We start from the raw sequence: 14,110 nt of genomic DNA, 5'->3' as shown, positions 1-14,110 counted from the left end.
TGTTGATGCTTAAAGGTTGGGAAAGGATAGATTTGGATTAAGACCTGTGATTTTTATTGGTATTGGGAATTCCTAGTGAAGAAACTCCTCTCCTGAATGCTGAACTGCCACTCTATATTTTATGGTACTAGAGAATTGTCTGAGATAGTAAGAGCTTTAATTATTTTTCCTGGTTCATGCTTCTAGTGTATGTGAAAACCTAGACATGGACCCAGATCTTCTTGACCCCAATGGTCATTCTTTTTCTACATAATATACAGATTTTCTTAGAACTCAGCTAAAAAACCATCTTCTGCTATGTGTAAGACCCTTTTTGGTCTTTCTAGCTGTTGATACTTCCTTCCTTTGCCCATTTAAAAGAAATACATTATGTTTGTTTTGTGTTAATAGCCATGCATGCTATTTCATCAAATGAAATATAAGCATTTTGAGAGCAGTGATTGTTTCTTTTTTTTGTATTTGTATTCCTAGCACCTAGTACAACATCTGGCTTAATAAATGGTTGGTGATTGTCTGATTAATAGTGTCAAATCAGATCAGTTCTCATAATTTTGAAGTAAAAAAATTCAACTTAGTAGTCTTCTCTATTACCATTTCCTTTTTATTTTTAACACAAAACTTTTTTTTTAATTCCAGGAGAATTGTTTACTTATTTTAAATACCATTTTGGTTGTTTTGATACATAAGGGAGTTTAATTTATACTGAATTTCACTATTTTAACCTTTTATGTATATTTATATCATTTTATATTTTGTTTCCTTGAAACCTTTTTCTCTGTCCCTAAACTGGATTAAATAAACCTCATAAAAGTCTCTTCCATAATTTTGATATAAAGCTATCTTTATGACTCTAAAAGTGAATTTATTTTTTAATGGTTATCACATGATAGCCTTAAGCTTGGTAAGCTCCAGAATATTGTTTGATATTCTCATAATATTTTTTCTCACAAATAGAGATATATCTCTTTTCCATTAGCTCTCTACCATCTGTTGCTTTGCTGACATTGTTAGTGGGGGTTTTGACAAACATTTTGGAGCTCTTAGGAATCTCTGCTTCTTTACTTTCCATCATTGGCTATACTCTTGTCACTTTTTTCTCTCTAAAGCATTACTTTATAGAGATAGAGAAAAGGGCGTAAGGATTGGAGAAAGACAAATAGGTACCATAGATATTCATTTTAGCTTTATAAGCTAATATTTTTAGAGCCAGAAATATAACTAATAAAGTATGTTGAAATGATCACATATCCAGATTTCTGTAGTGCATTATATTTTGCCCCATTTCACATTAATACTAAATTGAATTGAAATATGTAGAAAAATTAGAATAAGAATTACTTTTTTTAAAATATTATTTGTAATCACATCTTTTGTCTTTGTATCATAATCATTTCTGAATATATCTTTTCCCCTTCTGTTAAAAAAAAATATCCATCTGGCAAAATCAGTTAACACACTAATCATCTATTACAGTTTCTTTTCCTCTGTTCCTTAGAATCCTTAGCATAAGCACCACCTTCAGGAAATAGATAGGATTAAAGTCAGGGAGACTTGATTTCAAATTTAACTTCAGATATTTTCTAGCTGTGTGGCCCTTTATAAGTCACTTAACCTCTGTCCCAATTTCCTCATCTGTAGAATGGCTGTGTTGTTTGGAGGTTTAAAAAGGGTTATTTTAAGGATCAAATTGTGTGTATGTGTGTATGGCACTTTGCAAACCTTTTTAAAAATGCTATATAAATATTAGTTATCAACATTATTATCAATGTCTTCTTTTTAAAGCCTTTCCTAATTCTTCCATTTACTATTGCAGTCCTTTCCCAAACTATATAGTATTCATTTTATATGTATTTAATTTATTTCTCTTATGAGCAAGGACCATTTTCTCTTTTGACTATAATTTCAGTGCTTAACATGATGTCTGGCACAGTGCTTCAAACATGTTTGTTGATTAATTCATTGGTTGATCAGACATTGAATTGAATCAGTTCATTGATTAAGTTTAGCTCATTGAATTAATATTTTCGCCTAATCATTGCTGTGAACAGATTGTTTTCTTCTAAATTTTTATGGGCATGACCTTTATATTGAGGTCATTTATGCATTTTGAGTAAAAGTACTAACACAGATGTTTTGTGTCACATTAAAAAGTATTTCTGAGACATTCTTTCAAGCATTTTAGTTTAGCCCAAAGTTTATATTTTTCAGATCTTTTTTCTTTTACCAGAAAAAGTCAGTTTAAAATAATCCTCTTGAAGTTAAGTAGTAACATTATAATTCAATGGGAGAACAGCCAGAAATCAAGAGACCTGAAATTTCATTCTAGCTCAGCTTCTAATCACCTTCTCCATGTTCCATTTTTATCAGATATGGATGATACTTATTTTTCCTATTAAGCAAATTAATTGCCATGAAAAAAAATAAGATAATATATCTAAACTCGTTTCTTAAAAGATCTCAGTGAAGATATATGTCACTGAAAAGGGACATGTGCTAGTCACATAACAAGAATGAGAGAACACAAGCTAGCTTCCTGGAGGTCCTCCAGACGGGTGTTGGTCTCAACAGGATAGTCACCACGAAGATGGTCAGGAATAGAGTCTAAAGTCGTTATTGCCTCTTTCAGTCTGTCTCCTTCAGAGTCTGTTCATGACTGACTGACTCTGTCCCCTGTTCTCTCAGCCCTTAAATACCCTATTACAATTACATCATTACAGCACACTAAATATGTGTGAACTAGAGAACTATTATATCACCATACTTAAGTACTAAGTATTTGTGAACTAGAGAACCATCATCTCCTCAATCACATTGAGTTAACACCTTGTCATAAGTATCCTTGTTTCAAGTATACTTCTCCAGAGTTCTGGCCCTCTACAGATATTCTCCTTATTATAATATTGTGAACCTGAAGGTTTCTATCAGATCACATGGTTCCTCTTTGAAAGGTTTGTGGGGAGACATTGGTGAGTTTTAATCAGGATGAGGAACCAAGGACAAGTTCTGATTTGCATTGATGAAAAGAAAGAGTACTGACATTGATATGTAATTATGGATTCATTAAACGTACAAATTCAAGTTATTACTGGGAGAAAAAAAGCATGTCTAAGACATAGAGTGCTGGCTTGGGAGAAATATTGTGGTGGATACTGAACTATTAGAGAGCAGTGAGAGTGTGCCCTAGGTTCCTGGGAAGAAGATGAAATAAAAATATTGAAGGTTTGGGAAGCTTTGACTTTGGATGGATAAATCAGTGAATTATTGTTTATTACTTATGTCAGGCTTTCTGCAAAGTGGAAGAAGGGGTTTTGGCTAAGAGTTATGTCTTTTAAAACTGATTTTAAACTCTGCTTAAACTCAAGTTCTGAGAGGGGACACAGAATTAAAAAGGTATGGAAAGCAAAGAACCAATTGCTGGTTTTCATCAAATGTTTTCAGAAGAGGCAAAGATGGAACAGACATTAGCAAACTTAACTTTTTCAAGGACTTTACCTATCCAGAGAACTATAAAATATGCAATTATCCAAAATATAGGTAGTAAGGACCAAAGGCAAGATTTGAAGTCAGGACCTCTGACTTTAAATCCATTACTTTTTTTTTTTTTTTTTTAACTTTACTATGGTTAAATAGCTCCAGGCCTTTAGAGAACAAATTCATCTGAGAAATGAAGTTTACAAAGACAGACCCAACCTTGGTAGTAGTGGTAAATTTAGTTGTTAGTGCATGATTCAATGGATTTGAATCATATATAAACAGAAGACTTTCAGAAGCATAAACAAAGCTCATAATTTCTTTGCAATTGATCATATAAACATAGAATATCAGAGTTGGAAAGTATACTAGATGTATTTTAATTCAATGCCCTCATATTTACAGATAAAAGAATTTGAGACCCATAAATAAGTTGTTAGTAAGGGCCAAGCTTCACCCAGCAATTATAGGATCTTAGAATTCAAAATTGGAAAGGATGTCAGAGGTTATTTAGTCTAACATGCGATTTGACCAGTAATCTCATTCACAAGTGATTACCTGGTCTTCATTTTAAGATCTGAATTGATGGAAAACCCAGTATCTTCTCAGATATTATATCCTACTTTGGAAGAGTCTTAATTAAGAATTTTTTTTTTTTTTATTCTTTAAGAATGTCATATGGATGTGAATAGATGAATTTTGGTATCTTTCTTAGAGGGAAAATACCCAAGTGACTTAATCCACTGTACCTAAGAACTCCCAAGTCCAAGCTTTAGATTTTCCACAATGATAGATCATCTTCTGAAAATTAATATAACCCTAGAAATTAATGTCTTTTAGTAAAGATTCTTAACCATTAATCCATGAACTTAAAATTTTTTTGATAACCATATTTCAATTGGGTTCTTTTGCAATTGTATATATTTCATTTATGCATTTAAAAATATTCTGAGAAGGAAGTGATGGGCCAGACTTTCAGAGGGGTCCTCGACACAGAAAAATTGAGAACTCTTTCCCTGTATCCTCTCTGAAGTTAGTAATATTTGTCCTTGGGTAATAGACATATAGTAGATCACTAGGCCCATGTTAGATAAGTTTCCATTCCTTTGAATGTTTAAAGACAACTAGTATGTGCTCTCTAATCCTTTTCTTTTCAAAATTAAGCATCTCCAGTTCCTTCAAACACTTCTCATGATATAGTGGCTTAGTGGAAAGTGTGCTCAATTTGGAATCAAGCATACTAAGTTTAATTCACATTTTAAATACTTCATGTGACTCTGGGCCTTAAATTTCCAGAGAGAGAGAGAGAGAGAGACAGACACACAGACACAGACACAGACACATTGTGTTCTGTTCAAAGAGTGCTGAATTTGGTCTTCGGAAGATTTGGATTCCAATCCTACCTCCTGGCATTTAGAACACTTTAAAACCTTGCCCTAAATTGACTTCCTAGTCTTTTTACACATTACTCCTGTCCACTCTAAATTTCAGTTATATCTTCCTTCTTGCTGTTCGTCAGAGACAACACCTAGAATGCAGAAAAACTTCATGTGAAAGATGGGGCTTAAATTGCATCTTAAAGGATATGTGGGACTCACATATGATATATGATATATGATAAGGAGGAGGTAAATTCCAGGCATGAGGAAAAGCTGAGGCACAGGTAAGGAGAGAGGAAATAAGAGGATTATGTATAAATAATTGGGAGAAAAATCAGTTTTGTTTGGTTGCAGAGAGCAAAAAGAAAAAGAAACATTGAGGCTGAAAAGATAGATAGGAACTGGGTGCTATGTGGCTCCGTGTATTTGTGTGCAGCAGAACCAAGGAAGCACTTGGAGTTTATTGAGTATGAAATTGTATAAGATAACAACATACTTAATGAAAATTACTTTGATAGCTTTGTGTAGAAATGGGAAAGGGAGAACCTTGAGACACTAGAAAATAATTGGGAGGGTTGTTACATTAATCCAAAAAAGAAGTTAAGCCGTCTTGAAACAAATGGTGGTCATTTTTTTTATATGGAAGAGGTTAGATGTATAAGATGTTTTAAAAGTGCAAATGGAAAGATTTAACAACTGATTGGTTTTCTTCATAAATGGTTTTCTTCATAAAGATGATAGTTAAGTCCATAGGATCTCTAACTTTTGGGACATTTTTTTTATTATGAGCCACAAATTTAACATGTATATTACCCATTCCTTAATCTAATAATTGATATAAAACAGCAAAGCAAAATAGGACCAGATCTTTCATTAAGTTAATGTCAACATTAAAGCAATTCATTATCTGTAATAATATGTCTAATAGTTTGTAATTGGACAATGATTTCACAATTAGAGTTCCAATAGCCAAATTAATGTTTATTGGTAAATCTATAAATTAAATGATTCCTAACACAGGCACATTTTCTGCAAAGATTACCATAATCAAAATATTCACTGTTTATTGTCCAATCTTCTGGCAAGTGAGTCTTTCTGTATTCAGTATGTGGATCATTGCATAACATAATCTTTTGCTAAGAATAAATACCTCACAGCCTTTGTGGTTTGTTAGAACTTTCAAGAATCAAGCACGCTTCTTCATAACAGTAAAATTTCTGAGTGGAATTTGTGGGGTCTATTGCAAACAGATGCCATCAAATGAAATGATGTTACATTGTTAATATTGATTAAATGAAATCTTTGCCAATGAAAAGTAGAAAAACATCATTTGACTAATATTACAGGATACATTTATCAGCAATAGAAATTATATTCGAGAGCTTTTAATTAATTTTAAGAAACAAGAATTTAATAACTATACATTTTGGTTTTTGCGAGATAAAAGTCTCCTCTGAAATTACGCAAGTAAAGCATGAGCTTTCAAAGAAATTTGATGATGATTTGTTTCCAGTTATAAGATTTTACCTATAGTGTACTATAAGTTAAAGTTGTAACTCAAAAAAAGAGTGTGAGTTTATTTTCCTGTTATTTTTTTGGGTAGTTACGTGTTGCCAGTATGCACTAGACTTGAATTCTTTTATAACCAGGTCAAAATAGTTGGCATCTCCAAGAATAATTTATAAATTTGAAATAATATCCATATGGTTTAAGTTAGACATTTAAAAAAATCAGTCATAGACAGATATTGTTATCTTCTAACCATGTTTTCTGCTATTTAATTTAACTTTAGTGTGGACATGCTACAAATTTTTTCTTTCTTTTTAAATAGCAAAAATGATTTAGATATAATATTCATCATATTTTTAAACATTAGAATCTTATTTTAAAATAAATATTGTCAATATATTAACTATGTTTCTAACAAGTCATTATAAATGAAAGACAAAGTTTAAAGTTATTGAGTTGAGCAGTATCTATTCATATTAGACTGTAGTTGTTATATACTTTGCTGTACATTCACCTCCTTAAAGCACTTTTGTTTTTTGGGGATTCTTAATGTTTTAGAAGTGATACTACCCTTTATGTTATGTTTTTTGCATTCTTAAAATCTAAAGGATACACACACACACACACACACACACACACATATATATATATATATATTTACAAAAATATTTCTAACAGTCCTTGAAAATTAAGGAAATTTCCTCCTGTTATGGAATGGCTAAATATATATATATATTAAAAAAATTTTTTTTTTAATTTAATAGCCTTTTATTTACAGGATATATGCATGGGTAACTTTACAGCATTAACAATTGCCAAACCTCTTGTTCCAATTTTTCACCTCTTACCCCCCACCCCCTCCCCCAGATGGCAGGATGACCAGTAGATGTTAAGTACATTAAAATATAAATTAGATACACAATAAGTATACATGAATTGGCTAACTATATTGTGTTGTTTAAATATAATCCAATTATAACATATTATTATTTAAACTATAAAACAGGCAGTTTGGAAGGAAACAGGAAAAAACTAATGTAGAAGGAAGTGAGCAGAACTAAGAAGATAACATATATGTGTGTGTGTGTGTGTGTGTGTGTGTATATATATATATAATTACAACATTTTAGAGAAAAATAATTTTGAAAGATTTTAGAATTGGGATCAATGTAAAGATAAACCATGGATCTAAAGCAATGAAAATAAAATATCATTCACTTCCAGATAGAACAGGGATGAATTTACAAGGCAGAAAAAGACACATTTTCATACCTAAAAAATATGGAAATTTTTTTTCCTGAACTATGCAACTATGTATTGTGAACTTCATTATTTGGAATTAGGAATAGAAATGGATTTTGATTATTTGTTCAAATGGTTAGTGGAGAGGAAAGATTAATTTAAAAAATAAAAAAGGAATAATTATATAAAAAGACAAAAAAGTTTTAAAATACAATTTAAAAAGAAAAAAAGAATAGAAACAATATTGTAGGTGGCAGCAGACAGGGCATTCCCACCATATCTAACAGGTGTTTGATAAATATTTACTTAATGACAGTGAATAAATGTAGCCACAGTTGTTACTTCGTCCATGCATAAGCAACTGTGACAGCCATGAGAAGATCCACACTGCATTGAAGATAGATACAATCATAATAATTTCCATGTAAAAACCATGTAAAAAAATTTCCAGGTAAAAAAAATCCATGTAATTTTAAAGAGATTAGCTTTCAAAAATAGGTGCTAAGTGTAAAGTTTCATTAATATGTTTTTATTTGGCAAAGTTTACCCAAAGAGCTACCTTTCCTTTAAACCAAAATCACTCATATGATACACAGGACTCACAAAGATAGATAAGTAATCTAAGAATCAGAAAAATAATCAAGTACAAAGTGATCTAGGAAGTTTTTGTCTTCTGTTTACCATGTAACTTGGCATGATTTATGGACAAAGTGATAGAATAGAAGACATAAACTTCCTTTCTTGGATTGGAATAATCCTAAAACACTTTTTAACTCTGAAATTCTGTGAGGCTATAAATTTTTTATTTACCAAATAAATTATTATTAACTTTTTAATGTATATGTATACATTAATTTGAACATATTGATTACTTTTCTCTTTCCTCTCATTTTCTTAATTCTTTACTTTTTTGTTTAGGATAAATTTGTTGCTTTTATATTTTTTATAATGGCAGTTTTATTTTTAAAAATCACTTAAGCATGTGTATATGTATTTTCTTTATTTAGAACCTGTGATTTCATCCCTATTGTGACCTCTAAGTGTGGAAATTTTCACTCCCAGGGCAGATTAGTAACTCTCCTATAATTTATATTCTTAGAAAGTTACCTAAGGGTACTCTGTGGTCCAGAAAATATTAAGTCAGAGTCTGGACTTGATCCCAGGTCTTTCAGACTCCAGGACTAAACCCGCAACAATTCAAATTGTAATTGATACCTTCACAAAATATCTCCTGTGTGTTCCATTCTCTTTGCTTGTACAGTGACCACCTTAATTCAGACCTTTGTTGCTTCTTGTTTGGACTACTGTGGTATCTTCTAGTTGTTCTAATTGCCTTGTTCTAAAATATAAATCTGACAATTTTAACCCTTTCCTGATTGGTCATTAAGTTCTAGTGGCTCTCTATTACCTCCTGGATAAAATGTAAATATGTCTGTTTGGCATTTAAATCTTTTTATAAATCAGTCTCTTATAGCCTTTCTAGTCTCATACTATACTTTCCTTTACAACCTAACTACACTGGCATATTTACATTTCCTCAAATACAGCCCTCCATCTCCTCTCTTGATTGCTTTGCACTGGCTGTCCATTTGTCTAGAATGTTCTCTCCCCTCACTTTTGAACCATGGTTTCCCCAATATCAAGATTCAGCTCAAATCTTATTTTTTGCAGATGGACTTTCCATAATCTATACCACTTTCCCAGTGACTAGTACCATCTCTTCTAACATTACTTTTGATCTAGTGACTGACTCATTATAACCTCTCTTCCATGCATCAGATTTAACCTGTATTAATGGGGAAGGAATAGTGGGGAGAAGATAGAACATTTCTTCTGGATATATTGAGTTTTTAATAATTTAACATGTGAAAATTGTTACTCATGAAGATAGCATTAAATACTACTCAAAGTTAAAAGTCCAGAAATTATTAGTAATGATTTTCTTTCTTTTTTCTTTTTAAGAACCCAACTCAAGTGGGAACAGCTCTTCAGGTTTTCCATAATCTTGGAACTTTGAAAGATACTATTAGTAATGTAGTGGATGGCTATTGTGCTACTCTGGAAGAAAACATAAACAGTGCATTAGACATCAAAGTTCTGACTCAGCCTTCCCAAACAGCTGTGAGAGGTATGAATGCATTTTACTCTTCACTTTTGTATTTATATCTGAGAAGTCTTTTTGAATAGTATACGTGATGCCTAGGTTTCAGGGTAACCTATTGACTTATTTTTGATATAAATTTAAAGATAAGAAAAGTTATGTTTCAGAATTTTTATATACTTTTTTCCTGTCCAAATGATCAATTAGCTGAATTGGCCAATTGGTAGTTTCAAGCAATTCAACATTTATTAAATGAATATATATATGCGGGTCTTTCCTAGGCACTAGGGGTACAAATATGAATAAAACATAGTCCATGGTCCAAGAAATCTAGCTGTGGACAATAGATACATATATAAATAATTATAGTATAGATTTGAATGAGTACATTAAAAAAGAACAAAATAGCGTTATAAACTTGAATAGAGTAGGGATAAACTAAATTTAAAAAACAGTCTCTAGAAATATATTCTAATAACATGTAATAGTGAAAACTACCAACATTTACTAAGGCTGGGATGTACTCTGTGCTTGTACTATAAAACAAACTCAGTTGTTGTTGTGTTTATAAGAGTTACTCAGTATTTACTAAGTACCTACTATGTTCCAGGCATTGTGTGTATCATATTCATTCTTCTTATAACATAATAATAGTTTATGACATAACTGATTTAGTCATTTACAAGGTGATCCCCCAAGATGAGTGACAGCAATGTTTTGCTCAGCACTGGTTGTGAGCCCAAGGTCTAAACCCACAGTCTCACTCTGTAGTCAGAATAACCTCACTGCTATTCTGACCTTAGTGGGAACAGTAATGATGTGTGTGGGTCTACCTCTTCCCTCCCATGTCTGAGCCCAAGACATCTTGTTCTGGGGCCAGAGAGATTATACTGTCAACAGTCTTTTTATGGTTATGAACTTATGTATTAGACAAGTAGGTGACACACTGGATAAAGCATGGGCCTGGAGATGGAAAGGCTCATCTTCCTGAATTCAAATCTGGCTTCAGATACTTATGAGTTGTATGACCCTGGGCAAGTCACTTAACCCTGTTTACCTCAGTTTCTTCATTTGTAAAATGAACTGGAGAAGAAGATAACAAACCACTCAGGTATTTTGGGCAAGAGAACTCTAAATGGGGGTCATAAAGAATTGGACACAACTGAATAACATCACAAACCCTGGTTATTTACTTGCAAGTGAGTCAAATTCATTATTTGAGTTTGAAAATAAAAGATTCTCTTAAATTTGTTTTTCTAAGATTTTATTAGAATATTTAGTTAATATTTGAATACCCTAGTAATTATACTGGTCTTTAAAAGGGTAAGGATTATTTTGCTCTCTTGCTGTTAATCTGAAGTCCCTAGATAAAAGTAAAAGTAAAACAGTACCTAGTAAAGATAAAAAGCATTCTTCATTTAGCCTTCATAGATGAACATGGTATCACTTCATTAGAGACTTCCGAGAAAGCCACATTTTGATATTTTTTCCCTCTTAGGGTAATACTGGTTGTCAGTATGGAATAAGATTTAGTATTAGCTCAGGCCTAGGACAGATTACATGCAAAAGCCTATTAACCTTTTTAGTACCTTGATAAGAGTATACCCAGAACTGTGGTAGAAAATAGTGACTTGTTTGGAAGATTTTGGTCATCTATGCTTACAATCTAATGATCCTAATGCTGTGCCTGATCATCATAATTGTTTTTATATCAGAAAAACAACTATGAATGACCTCTTACATTGTCCCATTTTTAAGATCAGTTTTATTATTTGTAATAGAATTCACCTCCAATTCAATTTAGGCTAGAATTGTTTTGTCTGTAGAAAATTTTCAGACCTTGCCACCAAGGGCTAGTATGTACTAAGAACTATCTTTTTAGAGAAATCAAGACAGTGAATCAAAATTTCATCATCCATCCATCCATCTATCTATCTATCTTTCTTTCTTTCTATCTATCTGAGGAAAAAGAAAAAAAAACAAACATTTCCATGTGCCCAGAAGGACACAGAAGAGAATTCAAAATATATAAAGTAATACATTTCCATTTCAAGAAAACCTATATAATGAATACAACACATTCTGTTCAGAGTTGTCCATCTTTTTTTTTTCCTTCTTGATAGATTTTCTTGTGCTTTCTGCCGTGTACTTTTTATTTTATTCTTTTGAGTAAATCTATTTTAGCTTTAACTTTGTCTCAGATCATTATTACTATCTCTGCCTTTTTAAAAAAAACATAAGTTCTACTCCTAATCTTTATTTTATTTTTGTAGTATTATTTCTTATTTTCTATCTTTTCTGACTCCTGTATTTTACTTCTATCCCCTAACTTGCCCTAGTGTTGCTTAACTTATGTCATCTCTCAAAGATCTGTCCCTTTTCTTCTTTAACAAATCCCTCCAGGAATTTCTTCCTTATCCTCCTGCATTCTACCCGTCTTTATCCCATTCCTGCTAATCTACACACCCTTCTACACCCTTTTCCCCTTATCCTAGTCCCTCATCCTCTTATTTCTTTATAAATTTAGAATACTCTTACTCTCTTCTAGATGTATATGTTGTTCTCGCTTTAACTTTATTCTGATGTGAGTGGGGCCCCTTCTAAAAATCTCTCCCTCTCCCTATCCCTCTCACCCTCTTATTTCTTTCTGAATTCAGAAGAGTTTTATAGAAGAGTTAGTTAGATATAAGGAGAAAGAGAGACACCACATGGCATGGGGAAGGAGAAAAGGAAAAGACACTACAAGGGCTGTGGTGGGCTATAGCACCATAATGGATTCAGCAGAGATGGTGGGAACCATGTTCACATTTATAGGGTAAATTGAACCTCAGGGGTTTGACATTACTTGGATTTCTGGTTTGGATCACATCCACATAGGGTGGTACTATAACATTAAACTGATCCCCATCAAGGCCCTTCTTGTTTGCTTCAGGGAGTAATTCCATCAGTACTTCAGTCTTTCTCTGCCAGCCCTACCTACTTACCCAGGACCTCATCACTTACATACTTTGTACTTTTATTCATAGGTGTCAGTTAATAAAATTCATGATATGCACATAAGGCATTACCACTTATCTAATTCCATGTCTTTATGTCCTTAACAACCTTGAAACTAATTTTCAATACTATTTAATTTTATAAAATTTGAATTGAACCTATTTTTATTTGCCAGAGGCATAGTCTGTCTCTCTTAGATTTCTAAGAAAATAATGTATTTCTCTGTACTGATACCTACTATAAATATGGATTCTCATGAAAGCTACAAAAAAATTAAAAAGAGGAAAATCCAAGAGAGTAAAAATTAATAGTAACTATTTCTTATAATTAATTTTTGATTTTTGTCCTTAATTGAAGCAGAGAGGGTCCTCCCTTAGCTGTATCTCTAGTTTCTAACCTTCATTCTTTTTCTTGTCTCCATGTTTGGAATTACAACTTCCTATTATGTAACATTATGTGACATTTTTTCCTAAAAGGAAAAGTGTGACAGGAGATGTCTTGCTGTATTTTACCTAAGATAGTATTAGGACTTTTTCCCTTTAGATCTAGAAGACCATCCTTATCCCTTGAGGTATAAAAGACATGGCCTATTAAAAATTGGTGTTTTCAGGATACTTTACCTCTCAGACCTGTGGAAGGGGAAGGAATTTATGACCAAAGAAGAACTAGAGATCATTACTGATCACAAAATAGAAAATTTCGACTATACCAAACTGAAAAGTTTTTGTACAAACAAAACTAATGCAGACGAGATTAGAAGGGAAGCAATAAACTGGGAAAATATTTTTACAGTCAAAGATTTTGATAAAGGCCTCATTTCCAAAATATATAGAGAATTAACTCTAATTTATAAAAAATCAAGCCATTCTCCAATTGAAAAATGGTCAAAGGATATGAACAGACAATTCTCAGATGAAGAAATTGAAACTATTTCTAGTCATATGAAAAGATGCTCCATGTCATTATTAATCAGAGAAATGCAAATTAAGACAACTCTAAGATATCACTACATACCTGTCAGATTGGCTAAGATGATAGGAAAAAATAATGATGATTGTTGGAGGGGATGCGGGAAAACTGGGACATTGATGCATTGTTGGTGGAGTTGTGAACCAATCCAACCATTCTGGAGAGTAGTTTGGAACTATGCTCAAAAAGTTATCAAACTGTGCATACCCTTTGATCCAGCAGTGTTACTACTGGGATTATATCGCAAAGAGATTATAAAGAAGGAAAGGGACCTGTATGTCACGAATGTTTGTGGCAGCCCTTTTGTAGTGGCTAAAACTGGAAACTGAATGGATGCCCATCAGTTGGAGAATGGCTGAATAAATTGTGGTATATGAATATTATGGAATATTACTGTTCTGTAAGAAATGACCAACAGGATAATTTCAGAAAGGCCTGGAGA

At 32.3% G+C, this 14,110-nt stretch overlaps 1 protein-coding gene across 1 annotated transcript in view; it reads left to right on the top strand.

Annotated features, from left to right (window-relative positions):
- Positions 1-14,110, top strand: part of COG5 (component of oligomeric golgi complex 5) — a 328,255-nt gene that overhangs the window by 184,374 nt on the left and 129,771 nt on the right. Inside the window, exon 8 of the mRNA XM_031938757.1 lies at positions 9,564-9,729. Coding sequence (XP_031794617.1) covers positions 9,564-9,729 — 166 coding nt within the window. The remainder of the gene's footprint in view (positions 1-9,563; positions 9,730-14,110) is intronic.

This window comes from Sarcophilus harrisii, chromosome 5, assembly GCF_902635505.1.
Source record: "Sarcophilus harrisii chromosome 5, mSarHar1.11, whole genome shotgun sequence".
Taxonomy (NCBI): Eukaryota; Metazoa; Chordata; class Mammalia; order Dasyuromorphia; family Dasyuridae; genus Sarcophilus; species Sarcophilus harrisii.
The sequence above is the reverse complement of the archived record's forward strand: the minus strand, read 5'-3'. Positions and strand labels throughout refer to the sequence as shown.